Source organism: Pistacia vera, unplaced genomic scaffold (assembly GCF_008641045.1).
Source record: "Pistacia vera cultivar Batoury unplaced genomic scaffold, PisVer_v2 Contig50, whole genome shotgun sequence".
NCBI classification, from domain to species: Eukaryota; Viridiplantae; Streptophyta; class Magnoliopsida; order Sapindales; family Anacardiaceae; genus Pistacia; species Pistacia vera.
In genome coordinates, this window is record NW_022196335.1 from 326,586 (window position 1) to 344,697 (window position 18,112).

Genomic DNA, 18,112 nt, shown 5'->3' on the forward strand with positions numbered 1-18,112 from the left:
CCATTAGGCATGAATTCAAGTACAAGGCCTTTGAAATCAATACTGCAGAAGCTGCTAAATATTTTTACCAGATTCCTATGACGAATATTGCGCAATACTTTAACATTCCAAATCAAAACTCTTAAATGCTTTCTCTTGGTGCAGATTAAAAACTTTTATTGCAACATTTGTGCCATCTGAAAGTATCCCTTTGTATACTAAGCAAGTTGCTTTCATTAAACCCATTTGTTGCTCGTTGAATTTCTAGATATGAAGTTCTTGCCCATGTAGCTAGAGGTAACAAATCTTCCCGAGTCGAAGAATTTTCACTGCTATATCGACACCTTATAAAGTTGATGATTACCACCACTACAAATATAATCAATAGGATTGGAGGTAAAATAAATATCAACATAATTTTAGTTGTTGTGTTACCTCGTTTGCAAGATGGAACTTGTAGTCGTGGGGAACCACATAGTGCAGAATTCTACATAAATGATTCAGTTGAGAAGTTTTTGAAAGGTCCTTTGTCAGGAATTTCCCCTTCTAACTTATTGTGAGACACATTAAAATGCTTAAAATATAAGAGTGCCTCCAACGACTTCGGAATTTCTCCAGTGAGATTGTTATTAGACAGATCCAAAGATTCCAAGCTCCTCAGAGTGTCGAATGTGTTAGGGATGGAGCCTTCAAATCTATTATACGCCAAAGATAGAGTAACTAGATTTATAAGGCTTCCCATTGTGACTGGTATCTCACCGGATAATTGATTCCTTGATAGATTTATCAAGACCCTCAAATTTTGTATATCTAAAGGAAGAGAACCAGTTAAAGAATATGATGACAAGTTTACATACAAGATATTTCTGAGATTCCATATGGATGCCGGTATGTACAAAGTGAATTTGTTGGAGCCCAATTGTAGATTTCTTAGAGAAACCAAACTTTCCAAGCAAGTGGGTAACCCAGAGAGCTTATTATCAGTTAATTGTAAGTCAATCAAGCTCTTTAATTGGCAAACTTCATATGGGATGGATCCCTGTAAATTACTATTTTGGAGGAATAAACCTTGGAGATTCCATAATCTTTCCACCGTTGTTGGAATAGATCCATTCAAGTCATTATATGAAAGGTCTAAAAGTATGAGACCGTGTAAGTTTCCAATTTCTGAAGGAACGTTTCCCATAAGTTTGCAATTAGGTGCGTCGAACTTTTGGAGAGATGTAGAGAAATTTCCAATTGAAGTCGGAAGGATGCCACTCAATGGATTATTTCCCAAGTTCAGAACTTGTAGTTCTCTGCAGTTTGTCAAAGAAGAGAGAAAGTCCCATTCTTCATCAGCAGTCAAGTTATTATCCTGAAGGTTAAGCACATTGATGAACTTCAAGTTGCCAAGTGTATTTGGAATGAGGCCAGAGAGAGTTTGAGCTTAAATCTAGGTAAGTGAGCTGGGAAGCATTGGAAATGGAATTGGGGATTGTTCCATCAAGTTTATTTTCAGCTAGAAAAAGATCGGTGAGCTTCGGGAGCCAGCCAATATTTGATGGTAGAGAGCCCGAGAGGTCATTGTAATTTATATTAATGCCTCTTATGGTTGGAATGTTGAAGATTGTGTGAGGAATCTGACCAGTTAAGCTATTATTGTCGAGATTTATGTACAGTAGATTTTGTAGATTACCAATTCCAGACGGTATTTCACCTGGCAGAGTACAAGTATTGATGCATAAGGTTTGGCTATAAAGTACGGCTTACTTCCTCTGTTATTTTAATATGTATTGCTAGATGACATAAAGAAAAAGAATATTCAGAAAACTATAAGGATATAATTTTGCAAAAGAGGAGTAATCTGTAAATATAAAATATGCTTTGAAGAATCCAAGGAGAAAATTGCATACCTTGTAGGTTGTTGTCCTGAAGATACAAGCCTAGAAGCCCAATCAAATTTCCAGTGTTTGCTGGTATGCACCCTCTGAAATGATTAGAAGGCAATAATAAATCAATGAGCCCGGTGCAGTCACCTAAACTGGGAGGAAGTTGGCCAGTTAATACATTCGACGATAAAAAAAAGTCTTTCAATTTTCGGAAGACGATGATACAGATCCTCCGGCAGACTCCCAGATAAGCTATTGGAATCTAAATCAAGAGTCCTTAGTGAAGAAATATTGTAGATTGTAAAAGGAATGGAACCTGTAAGACGGTTGTTTCTCAAAAACAATTCTTTCAGATTGAGAAGCTTCCCAATCTTAGATGGAATATAATAGGATACTTTTGACAAGATTGATACCAATAAGTGATCAAAAGAATATAACAGTATCTCAATATTGTGGTTCTCATATGGCTATTGATTTACAATATGATATTATCAATTTTATATCTGAACTAATGAATTTGATATGCTTGAGTGATCCCAATTGATTAGAACACTTTGTTGGTCATGTATTTATTTATTCCCATCTAAAGGAACCAAAAGAAACGTTCTAAAAATATTTAGTAAATTTTGCTAATAACGTGGATTCTTAAGTTACAAGTTTATTGAAATCTATGTGATTATGTTGTGGAGAAGCTAACTTGGATGCGGCATTTCAGATCCCTGCATGACGTTTTGAAAGTTTCAATCAATTTTGATAATAGCCGGAGATGATGCGAACATGGAACTCTAACAATCAATTCATAAGTCTTCATAGATTCAATTGAATGGAAATGGAGCCTTGCATGTAGTTGGCAAACTAGCTCTATGGCAGAGCATGTTTGTTAACAAAATATGCAGATTATAATTTCCTCAGGAATGTTGTCATTCATGATGAAAAAATTGTTGCAGTTTTGAAGCGGATGGGACGGGGACTTTTACTGGATTTAAGGAGTAAAAATTTTGGTCCAAATATAGCTCTTTTGAAAGATTCTGGTGTGCCTGAATCTTGAATTTCTCATTTGGTGACTAATTATCCACCTGCAGGTTCAGATATTGGGCCCCTTGGGCTTGATTTGTGCATATGATATCACAATCAATAGAGTCCGGCCCCAACATCAGCATGTATAACTAGGAATGCCACTATTGTTTGAAATGCAAAATTTAGGGTTTAATCATCCATGTTATCAAAATTATAGGCAATGAATGAACAATAAACCCCAAAATTGGATCAATAATTTTGGAGGTTGACTTATCTTATATGTCTAAAACATGTTCTACATGTGATAACAGAAGGGAGAATATTATGAATAAAAACTAAAATTAAAGATGAACATGTTGAAGTGATAAATAAAATCATATTCGTAGATTATAAATAAACCAGTTTGGTTGGATTCTTTATATTATAAAAAACTACTAAAAAATTTTATTATTCCTTTGCTTGCTAGCTACTAGATTGTGTAAAACATAATAATATAAGATCTAGAACTGATTTATTTATTGAAATGATGACAGAGAATCGTGTAACCCATCATGTGATTATGAATTAAAATTAATTAACTGAAGGAATAGCAGACCTTGATAATTGAATATCTTTTCCTTTATATAAATAACAAAATGTAAGTACATACAAGAATAAGCATAAATTATATGTGAGAATTTTCAGTCTAACCTGAGTTGATTATATGTAAGATTCAAACTAAATTTAATTTAATGTCTGATAATTTAGATCTAATCCCAGTTAATTAATNACTATATATCTCGAGGGTTTAGAGTATATAGGGTAACAGCAAGGGGGATTTCATTTGAAAATAGTAGTATATAGGGTATCACAAATCAACAACTTCAAAATTTTAAAACTTCATTGGGTGTTCACCGATTAAAAATTGATAAGAATAATACTATTCTTCTCAAATGAAATTCCAAATTTTCCATCCAAATAATGTATTGATAAATATGTAATAATGTAAACTTGTTTACTCAATAAAGTGATAAACAAAACATTAAAATACAACATTTATTTTTTATTCTAACCATTCATTTTAATGCCAAATATAGCATTTATTATCTATTTCATAACATCATAATCCTGCTCATGTTAGGGTCCTCCAAAGATACATATATAAAAATGGAAAAAAAAAAAAATCAGTCAGAACTTTTTTAAATAAAAATTCGTGATTTTGACCAGTGGGAATAGAAAGACACTAACGTATTGACACTAATGAGTAATGACAGAACTAGAGTTTATTTTATACCAAAATGGAATATATTATGGGATTAGGTAAGAATCATAACACCAAAACCATTTATTTAATGATTTAAGAAGCTTTTCATAATGGGAAAGCTGACTTGGTTTGGCAGCTCGTGACTTCTATATAATTAATTGAAGTGAAGCAAAAATAGTCAGAATTTTGGTTTAGAGTTGACGATGAACTTCAATTTAACTTCCCTCTTCTCTCCTCTCATTCTCCTCTTACTGATTATGGCTTCCTTGGTGAGCTTGCACTCAGCCCCAGTTAGTGCAGGTTCGAATTCTGAAACTTTTTTTTTTTCTTTTATATATAAAAAAATTCTTTGTTAGAATAATTGAAATTTATATTTATCTATGATTTGTTGAGAATCTTTTTTTTCCTAAAAAGTAAAAAATAAAAGATAAATAATTGAAAGTGAATTTTGAATATGTGAAGATGGGCTTTTGCAGATATGGGTCTAAGAAAACTGGGGAGGGTGATGCCAAGTCCACCTCCTCCTCCAATTCCACAGAGGAAGAAACATCACATCCCACCTGAGGCACCACCTTTTTAATTTTGAAATTTCTGAATTTTGTATACTTTTATTTCCATCAAAATTAATTGTCCCTCACAAAACAATAATTTTGTTTGAATAAAAATGGACTTTGTCGTATCATGGAATTGCATAAATTTTCTTTTTTTATTTTTACTTCCTTTGAATATCAATGGTTCATACAGTGATTTACATCAATGAGAAGTAAGTAGGTTTCAAGATGGGTTCTACTCAAGAGATTGTAGGGAATCCATGATTCTAGTGCAGGATTAATTAATGAATGAATAGCATAAACAAAAGCACATATTCAAAATTTTTAAAGTGGTTCGAATATTAAATATAAATTCTACATCTATAGCTTTTTGTAGTTTTTTACACATAAGTACAGCTTATAAAAGTATTAATAAAAAGATCTCCTAATTAGGATAGAAAATCAGCTTATATATTGTTACAATGGTAAACCTGCAAATAAAATTAACTTAAAAAAGAATAACACGTGGCATGAATCTGCACTCCGGGATCCACCGCACAACATTTATAATCTATTATGGAAATCAATGACTATGATAAAATCTGAGATAATCTTCCTAAAGATCAGCTTCAATCTTCCCAAATACCAAACAAAGTGTTACTTGAGTCAAACCTCAAGAATATAATTATTAGGGAAGTGATTTTTAGCCCCATCAAATTGTTCAACTTCTCCACTTCTAAATGTATTTTTAGTTTGACAGGTTTAATTTTAATGACATAATAATCTCTAAATATCCTCATTCTTTATTTTATATTTTTGTTTAAATTTTTAAACTTTAATTCTTACATAAACCCTATCTAAATTTTCTAAATTATTTCATTTCAAATAATTATTTGTTTGATGAAAATATATTACTAGTGTTATGGAGAAAGTACCCATACAATGTGATGAATTTGAAGAAGAAAAAAATAAGTTTCAAATTTTAAATTTGGAAACAAAAAAACTAATTAAAAAATAGGGAAAAAGGTGATGTAAAAATAAAAAAAAAAAAAAAAAAACTCTAATTAAGTTTGAAACTGGAGAAACGTGGTCTAATAAAAAGCCCTAATTAAGTTAGAAATTGAGAAAAGTGATGTCATCAAAAACCCTAATTAAGTTTGAAATTGGAAAAAAAAAAAAAAGATACAAATCAAAATCCTAATTTAGTAGGGTTATTTTCGGCATTAAATGGGGTTTAAAAAATATATATATATAATGGAGGTGTATTTATTAACGACGGATAGTGATCAGTTTAATGAGAGCTAAAATTAGTTCCCTATTTATTATTGGGAAGTGACTTTTAGCTCCCATCTAATTGTTTAAATTTTTAAATTTTAATTTTTACATAAACCCTATCTAAATTTTCTAAATAATTTTATTTCAAATAATTATTTGTTTGATGAAAATATATTACTAGTGTTATGGAGAAAGTAACCATACAATGTGATGAATTTGAAGAAGAAAAAAATAAGTTTCAAATTTTAAATTTGGGAAACAAAAAAACTAATTAAAAAATAGGGAAAAAGATCAATCTGTTATCCTCAAGGTTAAGCCAGTGATGAACTTCAAGTTGCCAAGTGTTTTGGAATAAGGCCAGAGAAAGAATTTGAGCTTAGCTCAAGGTAAGTAAGTTGGGAAGCATTGGAAATGGAATCGGGATCGTTCCATCAAGTTTATTTTCGGCCAGAAAAAGATCCGTGAGGTCCGGGAGCCAGCCAATATTTGATGGAAGAGGGCCCGAGAGGTCGTTGTAATTTATTTAATGCCTCTTATGGTTGATATTTGAATTGTGGTGCGGAATCTGACCAGTTAAGCTATTATTGTCAAGATTATGAACAGTAGATTTTGTAGTTATCCCACACTCCACTATATCACCACATAATCAGGTCTAGACTAGCAAAGTACACATATTTCCTCTGTTTATATTATTGTATTGCGAGATGTAATATAAAAAAACAATTATTTATAAAAATAAGGACACAATTTTGCAGCAGAGGAATCAAGGTGAAGATTGCATACCTTGTAGGTTGTTATCCTGAAGATACAACCCAGAAGCCCGGTTAAATTTCCAATTTTTCTGGTATGCGTCCTGTGAAATGATTAGAAGGCAATAATAAGCCGATGAGCTCGGTGCAGTCACCTAAACTTGCGGAAGTTGGCCAGTTAATCCTTCGACGATAGAAAAAGCCTTCAAGTTTCGGAGACGATTACACAGATCCTCCGGCAGACTCCCCGATAGGCTATTAGAATCTAAATCAAGAGCTTAGCGAAGAAATGTTGTAGATTGTAGAAGGAATGGGACCTGTAAGGAGGTTGTCTCTCAAATACAACTCTTCAAATTGAGAAGCTTTCCAATCTCAGATGGAATATTTCCTTCAATAAAATTGAACTTGACCACAAGATCTCCAGCTTTGATAAGTTGAAGAGAGATTGCGAGAAGGGTGCCCGTAAAATTGTTATTATAAAAACCCAAGAAGGTGAGTTCGGATAAGCTTCCAATCCAGGAAGGAAAGTCTCCGCTTAATTTGTTATTCATTGAAGTAGTTCTCAGTCGACGTAATTTTCCCAGTTGATTGGAAGAGGGCCACTGAAATTGTTGTTGCCAAGATCCAGATATACGAGGAGAGAGATTTCCGAGATGTGGAGAATGGATCTTCCAGAGCCATATGGGAAAGATTCAAAGCTGTGACTCTTCCATGGCGAGCACCGCAAGAACGCCAACCCAGTGGCACACTGGAATAGAAATTGACCAATTATTTGCCAACACACTGTGGGAGTGACAACTGTGATTTGAAAGCAACAGACAGATAGATCCGTCGTTATGTTTCTTGGAGTCGTAGCTAAACTAGCCATGAAACATTGTAAACAACATTGAACAAAATTGAAGCACATGATAATGACATTCTCCATTGAAATCACGAAACTAACAATGGCAATGGCAATATAACCGGACTTCTTTTAAGTCTACGATCAGATAGATATACGTAAGTTACAATGGAAAAAATAGGAGTTCGAAGTCCGTGACTGACAATTTCTCAGCAACGTCCAGCACAGCTTGTTCTGAAGTGACAGGTCAATATGTGTGGCGATTAGTGACAAAAATGTCAAAGCTTGACTTACAATTTGATCATCAATTCAATTGTCCATAAATTCCTGCAATGCTTATCAACTCTCATGACCCTACTGTCCATTGTCCAAATCTTTGCCGCCGGCCTAATAATGCATCTCTTTAACACCCCTTCCACTCCGCCATCTCTCCTACTTAGTAATAATGACGGAAAATTCAACTGAACAGGAATTGTTTATATTTAATTGCTGATGCTATAGACAATTTGATTTAATTTATAAGTTAGAAATCATTTGATATTTCATCAAAGAAAGAATTTTACTTTTAAAAATAATAAAAGTTAATGACTTTTTTCCAAGAAGGTCGCCTTTTGTTTTCTGAAATTTATATCATATTTGGATTCAATTATAAATTGAAACGAATCAAGCAAGTGATTTTTTTTTTTTTTTTAGACTATTATCTCGAGGGTTTAAGTATTAGGGTAACAGCAAGGGGGATTTCATTTGAAAATAGTAGTATAGGTTCGTGTTTGACATTTAAAAAATATATTGCAAAGATTTCAAGTATACCATTAACCCAAAATGACCGCCAATATGTGGAATAAGAGACAAAGACTTTAGCATGCTAGAAATTGGTAGCCCCTCGCTAACATTAACGCTGAAAATGAAACTTCAAATTTCCACAGAGGTAGGTATATCATTGGTAGGCAAAACAGAAAAAGAAGAAAAACCAAATTAGCTTAAAGATAACAAAACATTGTACCAGAATCCAGTCCTGACCTGATTCTTACCTGACCATTAACATAAAATTCAGGATAAATTTTGTATCAGAAAAGAAATTTCTGCTTTTATTTTTCATTATGGGCATAAAAGCAAGGCAAGAACTTCTCATTATATACAATACAAATAACTGAGACATTAATTAAGTTGTTCCAATACCATTCAGATACTTTTCTTTAATCTTCTTGAGTTTTACTACGGCACTCTTCATAGTAATCCTCTGTTCAGGTGATTCCTTTGAACAATCCATAGCCAATTCCATAATGCTTGACAGACATTCAATTTTGGCACCAAAACCTGTCTCTTCTTGCAGCAAATTAGCATCCACTACTTCAGTCACTGCATGAGGCAATGAATTTTCCACCCAATTCTTTAAGCTCATTTCTCCACTAAACATTTCATCTGTTGGCTTCTTTCTAGCGAAAGTTTCCATTAATAAAATGCCATAACTGTAGACATCACCTTTTGTAGAAACAATTCCCACTGATCCGTACTCTGCAAGATAAATAAAAATATCTAGCAATTATAAACATAATTTATATGTGTGAAATAGGAATTTGAAAGTTCGAGTTAAAACATCACCTGGTGCCATATAACCAACAGTTGCCATAGTCATGGTTTGTGTCATTGAATTTTCATCTCCTAGGAGTTTGGCAATGCCAAAATCGCTCACACGAGCAACCATATTTTCATCCAATAAGATATTGTTAGGCTTTAAATCACAATGAATCACAGGTGTTGAATGATCGTGATGAAGATATTCAAAAGCCGATGCGACATCTATCATTATATCCAACCTCTCTAGTATGTTTAGAAAATTATTGTGAGAATACAACCACTTCTCAAGATTACCATTAGGCATGAATTCAAGTACCAGGCCTTTAAAATCAATATTGCAGCAGCTGCTAAATATTTTTACCAGATTCCTATGACGGATATTGCGCAACACTTCACATTCTGAATCAAAACTCTTAAATGCTTTTTCTAGTTGCAAATTAAAAACTTTTATTGCAACATTTGTGCCATCTGAAAGTATCCCTTTGTATACTGAGCCAAAGCCACCTATACCGAGCAAGTTGCTTTCATTAAACCCATCTGTTGCTCGTTGAATTTCTAGATATGAAGTTCTTGCCCACGTAGCTAGAGGTAACAAATCTTCCTGAGTCGAAGAATTTTCACTCCTGTATCGACACCTTATAAAGCTGATGATTACCACCACTACCAATATAATCAACAGGATTGGAGGTAAAATAAATTTTAACACAATTTTAGTTGTTGTGTTCGATCGCTTGATAGTGTCCTTCTTGCAAGGTGCAACTTGTAGTCGTGGCGAACCACAGAGTGCATAATTCCCAATAAATGATTCAGCTGAGAAGTTTTTGAAAGGTCCTTTGTTAGGAATTTCCCCTTCTAACCTATTGTGAGACACATTAAAATGCTTAAGATATAGGAGTGCCTCCAACGACTTCGGAATTTCTCCAGTGAGATTGTTATTAGACAGATCCAAAGATTCCAAGCTCGTCATAGTGTTGAATGTGTTAGGGATGGAGCCTTCAAATCTATTAGATGTCAAAGCTAGAGTAACTAGATTTTTAAGGCCTCCCATGGTAACCGGTATCTCACCAAATAATTGATTCCTTGATAAATCTAGATCTATCAAGACCCCCAAATTTTGTATATCTAAAGGGAGAGAACCAGTTAAAGAATTTGATGACAAGTTTACCTGCAAGATATATGTAAGATTCCATAAGGATGCTGGTATGTTTGAAGTGAATTTGTTGGAGCCCAGGTGTAGATTTCTTAGAGAAACCAAACTTCCCAAGCAAGTGGGTATTTGTCCAGAGAGCTTATTATCATTTAACAGTAAGTCAATCAAGCTATTCAATTGGCAAACTTCATATGGGATGGATCCCTGCAGATTAGTATTATGGATGGACAAACCTTGGAGATTCCTTAATCGTTCCACTGTTGTTGGAATAGATCCATTCAAATCATTATATGCAAGGTCTAAAAGTATCAGACCTTGTAAGTTTCCAATTTCTGAAGGAATGTTTCCCATAAGTTTGCAATTAGATGCATCAAACTTTTGGAGAGATGTGGTGAAATTCCCAATTGAAGGGGGAAGGATGCCACTCAATGGATTTTTTCCCAAGTTTAGAACTCTTAGTTCTCTGCAGTTTGTCAAAGACTCAAGAAAGTTCCATTCTTCAGTGGCGATCAAGTTGTTATCCTCAAGGTTAAGCACAGTGATGAACTTCAAGTTGCCAAGTGTATTTGGAATAAGGCCAGAGAAAGAATTTGAGCTTAGCTCAAGGTAAGTAAGTTGGGAAGCATTGGAAATGGAATCGGGGATCGTTCCATCAAGTTTATTTTCGGCCAGAAAAAGATCCGTGAGGTCCGGAAGCCAGCCAATATTTGATGGAAGAGGGCCCGAGAGGTCGTTGTAATTTATATTAATGCCTCTTATGGTTGATATGTTGAAGATTGTGTGAGGAATCTGACCAGTTAAGCTATTATTGTCAAGATTTATGAACAGTAGATTTTGTAGTTTACCAATTCCCGACGGTATTTCACCTGACAGAATACAAACATCGACCCATAAGGCTTTGGCTATGAAGTACAGCATATTTCCTCTGTTATTTTAATATGTATTGCGAGATGTAATAAATTAAAAAAAAAATGATTTAGAAAAATAACGACACAATTTTGCAGCAGAGGAATCAAGGTGAAAATTGCATACCTTGTAGGTTGTTATCCTGAAGATACAAACCCAGAAGCCCGGTTAAATTTCCAATATTTTCTGGTATGCGTCCTGTGAAATGATTAGAAGGCAATAATAAGCCGATGAGCTCGGTGCAGTCACCTAAACTTGGCGGAAGTTGGCCAGTTAATCCATTCGACGATAGAAAAAGCCTTTCAAGTTTCGGAAGACGATTACACAGATCCTCCGGCAGACTCCCCGATAGGCTATTAGAATCTAAATCAAGAGTCTTTAGCGAAGAAATGTTGTAGATTGTAGAAGGAATGGGACCTGTAAGGAGGTTGTCTCTCAAATACAACTCTTTCAAATTGAGAAGCTTTCCAATCTCAGATGGAATATTTCCTTCAATAAAATTGTAACTTGACCACAAGATCTCCAGCTTTGATAAGTTGAAGAGAGATTGCGAGAAGGTGCCCGTAAAAGTGTTATTATAAAAACCCAAGAAGGTGAGTTCGGATAAGCTTCCAATCCAGGAAGGAAAGTCTCCGCTTAATTTGTTATTATTCAAGTTGAAGTATCTCAGTCGACGTAATTTTCCCAGTTGATTGGGAAGAGGGCCACTGAAATTGTTGTTGCCAAGATCCAGATATACGAGGAATGAGAGATTTCCGAGATGTGGAGGAATGGATCTTCCAAGAGCCATATGGGAAAGATTCAAAGCTGTGACTCTTCCATGGCGAGCACCGCAAGAAACGCCAACCCAGTTGCACACTGGAATAGAAATTGACCAATTATTTGCCAACACACTGTGAGGAGTGACAACATGTGATTTGAAAGCAAGCAGAGCAGATAGATCCGTCGTTATGTTTCTTGGAGTCGTAGCTAAACTAGCCATGAAACATTGTAGAAACAACAGTGAAACAAAATTGAAGCACATGATAATGACATTCTCCATTGAAATGCACGAAAATAAACAATGGCAATGGCAATATAACCGGACTTCTTTTAAGTCTACGATCAGATAGATATACGTGAAGTTACAATGGAAAAAATAGGAGTTCGAAGTCCGTGACTGACAATTTCTCAGCAACGTCCAGCACAGCTTGTTCTGAAGTGACAGGGTCAATAATGTGTGGCGATTAGTGACAAAAATGTCAAAGCTTGACTTACAATTTGATCATCAATTCAATTGTCTCATAAATTCCTGCAATGCTTATCAACTCTCATGACCCTACTGTCCATTGTCCAAATCTTTGCCGCCGGCCTAATAAATGCATCTCTTTAACACCCCTTCCACTCCGCCATCTCTCCTACTTAGTAATAATGACGGAAAATTCAACTGAACAGGGAATTGTTTATATTTAATTGCTGGATGCGTATAGACAATTTTGATTTAATTATATAAGTTAGAAATCATTTGATATTTCATCAAAGAAAGAATTTTACTTTTAAAAATAATAAAAGTTAATGACTTTTTTCCAAGAAGGATCGCCTTTTGTTTTCTGAAATTTATATCATATTTGGATTCAATTATAAATTGAAACGAATCAAGCAAGTGATTTTTTTTTTTTTTTTTAGACTATATATCTCGAGGGTTTAGAGTATATAGGGTAACAGCAAGGGGGATTTCATTTGAAAATAGTAGTATATAGGGTATCACAAATCAACAACTTCAAAATTTTATTACTTCAATGGGTGTTCACCGATTCAAAATTGATAAGAGTAATCCTATTCTTCCCAAATGAAATTCCAAATTTTCCATCCAAATTATGTATTGATAAATATGTAATAATGTAAACTTGTTTACTCAATAAACCAAACATTAAAATACAACATTTATTTTTTATTCTAACCATTCATTTTAATGCCAAATATAGCATTTATTATCTATTTCATAACATCATAATCCTGCTCATGTAAGGGTCCTCCAAAGATACATATATACAAATGGAAAGAAAAAAAAAATCAGTCAGAACTTTTTTAAATAAAAATTCGTGATTTTGACCAGTGGGAATAGAAAGACACTAACGTATTGACACTAATGAGTAATGACAGAACTAGAGTTTATTTTATACCAAAATGGAATATATTATGGGATTGGGTAAGAATCATAACACCAAAACCATTTATTTAATGATTTAAGAAGCTTTTAATAATGGGAAATCTGACTTGGTTTGGCAGCTCGTGACTTCTATATAATTAATTGAAGTGAAGCAAAAATAGTCAGAATTTTGGTTTAGAGTTGACGATGAACTTCAATTTAACTTCCCTCTTCTCTCCTCTCATTCTCCTCTTACTGATTATGGCTTCCTTGGTGAGCTTGCACTCAGCCCCAGTTAGTGCAGGTTCGAATTCTGAAACTTTTTTTTTTTCTTTTATATATAAAAAAATTCTTTGTTAGAATAATTGAAATTTATATTTATCTATGATTTGTTGAGAATCTTTTTTTTCCTAAAAAGTAAAAAATAAAAGATAAATAATTGAAAGTGAATTTTGAATATGTGAAGATGGGCTTTTGCAGATATGGGTCTAAGAAAACTGGGGAGGGTGATGCCAAGTCCACCTCCTCCTCCAATTCCACAGAGGAAGAAACATCACATCCCACCTGAGGCACCACCTTTTTAATTTTGAAATTTCTGAATTTTGTATACTTTTATTTCCATCAAAATTAATTGTCCCTCACAAAACAATAATTTTGTTTGAATAAAAATGGACTTTGTCGTATCATGGAATTGCATAAATTTTCTTTTTTTATTTTTACTTCCTTTGAATATCAATGGTTCATACAGTGATTTACATCAATGAGAAGTAAGTAGGTTTCAAGATGGGTTCTACTCAAGAGATTGTAGGGAATCCATGATTCTAGTGCAGGATTAATTAATGAATGAATAGCATAAACAAAAGCACATATTCAAAATTTTTAAAGTGGTTCGAATATTAAATATAAATTCTACATCTATAGCTTTTTGTAGTTTTTTACACATAAGTACAGCTTATAAAAGTATTAATAAAAAGATCTCCTAATTAGGATAGAAAATCAGCTTATATATTGTTATAATGGTAAACCTGTAAATACAATTAACTTGAAAAAGAATAACACGTGGCATGAATCTGCACTCCCGGATCCACCGCACAACATCTATAATCTATTATGGAAATCAATCACTATGATAAAATCTCAGATAATCTTCCTAAAGATCAGCTTTAATCTCTGCGATAATGTGTCAACACAGTAGCAAACTTAACAAATAGACAACATCTTAGGAGTCTTGGCAGCCCAACATTGTACATTTTCCTGCCCAGTAGCCCCAAATCCAAGAATCTTAAAAAATAAAATATGCTTTTGACTGCCACAGGGAAAATAACAAGTTCATTCCTAAGGCTTTGCTCAAGTCCCTTTAGTCTTGTAGAAGTTTCTAATGACCATTTAGTCCCTATCAGAGTGTCAGTAACATTTTTAATCCAGTCAATAGCAAATCTCAAGGGACCAAAATGCTACTGACAGTGACCCAAATGCCAAACTAAAGTGTTACTTAAGTCAAACCTCAAGAATATAATCATTAGGGAAGTGATTTTTAGCCCCATCAAATTGATCAACCTCTCCACTTTTAAATGTATTTTCAGTTTGACAAGTTTAATTTTAATGACATAATAATCTCAGAGTCTATTTGGTCTATTATTATGGTAGTTTTGAGAATAATATTTTGAAAAAAGTTAAAGTGGATGGGTATTACGATGTAAGATTTAAAAATTAATAAAATACCCCCTATATTTATTTATTTACTAAACATCTCTATAATAAAATATTAAAAGTTAACAAAAACACCCCCAACACCCATTAAATATTGACAGCTGGCCACCACCACCGGAGGGTGGCCGGGGTGTTTTTACAATTTCTAAAAAAAAAATTGGGAGTGTTTAGTTAAATTAACAAATTTAGGGGGGTTTAATGAATTGAATAATATAGAAAAATATTGTGAGAATAAGTCAATTTTACTGTTTAACTTTATTGAGAAAAATCAGAATAATATTCGGAAGAGTGAAACAAATGGAGCCTTATCCTCATTCTTTATTTTATATTTTTGTTTAAATTTTTAAACTTTAATTCTTACATAAACCCTATCTAAATTTTCTAAATTATTTTATTTCAAATAATTATTTGTTTGATGAAAATATATTACTAGTGTTACGGAGAAAGTAACCATACAATGTGATGAATTTGAGGGAGAAAAAAATAAGTTTCAAATTTTAAATTTGGGAAACAAAAAAAACTGATTAAAAAATAGGGAAAAGGTAACGAAAAAAAAAAAAAAAAACTCTAATTAAGTTTGAAATTGGGGAAACGCGGTCTAATAAAAAGCCCTAATTAAGTTAGAAATTGAGAAAAGTGGTGTCATCAAAAACCCTAATTAAGTTTGAAATTGGAAAAAAAAATATACAAATCAAAATCCTAATTAAGTAGGGTTATTTTCGGCATTAAATGGGGTTTAATTTTTTTTTTTTTTAATATAATAGAGGTGTATTTATTGACGACGGATAGTGATCAGTTTAATGAGAGCTAAAAATTAGTTCCCTAATTATTATTGGGAAGTGACTTTTAGCTCCCATCTAATTGACCACCCCGCACCCCCACCCCGCCAATTTTTTTTAAATATAAGAGGTGTATTTATTAACGAAGGACAGTGATCAGTTTAATGAGAGCTAAAAATCAGTTCCCTAATTATTATTGGGAAAGTGACTTTTAGCTCCCATCTAATTGGACCAAACAACTACCTCTCTCTCCCCCCTCCCTTTCTTGTTTTGACAAATTTAACATTAATTTAATTATTAGAAATAACATCATAATTCTAAATACATTCATACTTTATTTTACATTTTTGTTTCAATTTTTAACATTGAATTACATAAACTGTAACACTAAATTTTAATGACCTAATCCTAAATTTCCATAATTATTGAAACATTTTGTTTTATTTTAAATATTTGTTTGCTTGATAAAAATATAATACTAAAACTATGAAAAACATAACAAGATGAATTTGAATCTAAAGAAGAGAAATAAGTTGAAAATAGGAAATTGGGGGGAAAATGTGTTAAAAAAAAAAACTAATTAAGTTTGATTTGGGTAAAAAAGGTGTTAAAAAGAAAAACTTACGTAAGTTTTAAATTGCGAAAAAAAAACCCAATACTTAAGTTTTAAATTGCGAAAAAAAAACCCAATTAAGCTTAAAGGGTTATTTTAGGTATTAAATGAGGTTCAAAGAGTTTATTTATTTATTTATTTATTTTAAATTATAAAAGAAGTGTACTTAGTTTTGGGGCCTGAAGATCAATTTGATGAGGGTTAAAAATCACTTCCCTTATTATTGTCTCATTGCCACGGTGTTGTGACCTCACGAGCCCGTACCCATTAATACATACGTATAAAAAACACTATTTACAAATAAGGTGCTTGTTAATTATTCAAAAAGTAATACTACACCCACAATTTTTTTATACAAATTTTCTCTTACAAACTTACGTGACAAAAGATGATTGAGTGAAAAATTATTTTAAATTTAAAATCACTCGATCATCTTTTGCCACATAAGTTTATGAAAAAAAATTTGTATAAAAATATTCTGGGTGTATTATTATTCAAAAGAGTAGCACTACACTTACAATTTTTTTCATACAATTCAGATGTAGCAACTCACGATTGGTTAACTCGCAATGGATCATATTTGCTTAAATGTAAACTAACTAATCACGAAATGTCACCTTAAAATTAGTAGCAAGGTACATCTCCACCCATGATAAAATTGGAATATTTATTACTTTTGNAGGGTTTATGTAAGAATTAAAGTTTAAAAATTTAAACAAAAATATAAAATAAAGAATGAGGATATTTAGAGATTATTATGTCATTAAAATTAAACTTGTCAAGCTAAAATTACATTTAAAAGTGGAGAAATTGATCAATTTGTATCTTTTTAAATTTGGGAAACCAAAAAACTAATTAAAAAATAGGGAAAAAGGTGATGTAAACAAAAAAAAAAAAAAAAAAAAAAAAAAAAAAAAAAAAACTCTAATTAAGTTTGAAACTGGATAAACGTGATCTAATAAAAAGCCCTAATTAAGTTAGAAATTGAGAAAAGTGATGTCATCAAAAACCCTAATGAAGTTTGAAATTGGAAAAAAAAAAAAAAAAGATACAAATCAAAATCCTAATTTAGTAGGGTTATTTTCGGCATTAAATGGGGTTTAAAAAAAAATTAAATATAATGGAGGTGGATTTATTAACGAAGGATAATGATCAATTTAATGAGAGCTAAAAATTTGTTCCCTATTTATTATTGAAAAGTGACTTTTAGCTCCCATCTAATTGACCAAACAACCACAACAACCACCCACCCATGTTGTTGTCTCACTGCCACGATGTTGTGACCTCACGAGCCCATACCCATTAATACATACATATAAAAAACACTATTTACAAATAAGGTGCTTGTTAATTATTCAAAGAGTAATACTATACCCATAACCTTTTTATACAAATTTTCTCTCACAAACTTATGTGGTAAAAGATGATTGAGTAAAAATTTATTTTAAATTTAAAATCACTCAATCATCTTTTACCACATAAGTTTGTGAGAAAAAGTTTGTATGAAAAGATTGTGGGCGTATTATTATTCAAAAGAGTAGCATTACACTAACAATTTTTTTATACAATTTAGATGTAACAACTCACGATTGATTAACTCGTAATTGATCATGTTTGTTCAAATACAAACTAACCAATTACGAGCTGCCACCTCAAAGTTATATAAAAAAATTGTAAGTGTAGTTTTATTATATTTAAAACACGAGTTTGGTAGATAGTTTATTTATAGACTCAAGATTTAAC

The 18,112-nt window shown here is 32.5% G+C and overlaps 2 protein-coding genes across 2 annotated transcripts; both read right to left on the reverse strand.

Annotated features, from left to right (window-relative positions):
- Nucleotides 1-466: 466 nt before the first annotated feature.
- LOC116105504 (receptor kinase-like protein Xa21) lies at nt 467-2,575 on the reverse strand. Its single transcript, XM_031391916.1, has 5 exons — nt 2,548-2,575; nt 2,076-2,244; nt 1,875-1,948; nt 1,732-1,757; nt 467-1,336 (listed from the first exon to the last, which is right to left on the reverse strand). Exons 1-5 carry the CDS (start codon nt 2,573-2,575, stop codon nt 467-469), a joined length of 1,167 nt encoding a protein of 388 aa, XP_031247776.1.
- Nucleotides 2,576-8,512: 5,937 nt separating this feature from the next.
- LOC116105483 (putative receptor-like protein kinase At3g47110) lies at nt 8,513-12,231 on the reverse strand. Its single transcript, XM_031391898.1, has 3 exons — nt 11,266-12,231; nt 9,108-11,099; nt 8,513-9,020 (listed from the first exon to the last, which is right to left on the reverse strand). Exons 1-3 carry the CDS (start codon nt 12,179-12,181, stop codon nt 8,668-8,670), a joined length of 3,261 nt encoding a protein of 1,086 aa, XP_031247758.1. The 5' UTR covers nt 12,182-12,231; the 3' UTR covers nt 8,513-8,667.
- Nucleotides 12,232-18,112: the final 5,881 nt, after the last annotated feature.

What these genes read in the sequence shown, in the direction of transcription:
- LOC116105483 (XM_031391898.1), bottom strand. Translation starts at nt 12,181, where the DNA reads ATGGAGAATGTCATTATCATGTGCTTCAATTTTGTTTCACTGTTGTTT. An exon ending in TCAGGATAACAACCTACAAG is followed by an intron (nt 11,100 to 11,265) that starts GTATGCAATTTT and finishes GTATTCTGTCAG; the next exon opens with GTGAAATACCGTCGGGAATT. An exon ending in TGTTGGTTATATGGCACCAG is followed by an intron (nt 9,021 to 9,107) that starts GTGATGTTTTAA and finishes TTTATCTTGCAG; the next exon opens with AGTACGGATCAGTGGGAATT.
- LOC116105504 (XM_031391916.1), bottom strand. Translation starts at nt 2,575, where the DNA reads ATGCAGGGATCTGAAATGCCGCATCCAA. An exon ending in ATCTGAAATGCCGCATCCAA is followed by an intron (nt 2,245 to 2,547) that starts GTTAGCTTCTCC and finishes TCTTGTCAAAAG; the next exon opens with TATCCTATTATATTCCATCT. An exon ending in TCAGGACAACAACCTACAAG is followed by an intron (nt 1,758 to 1,874) that starts GTATGCAATTTT and finishes TATGTCATCTAG; the next exon opens with CAATACATATTAAAATAACA.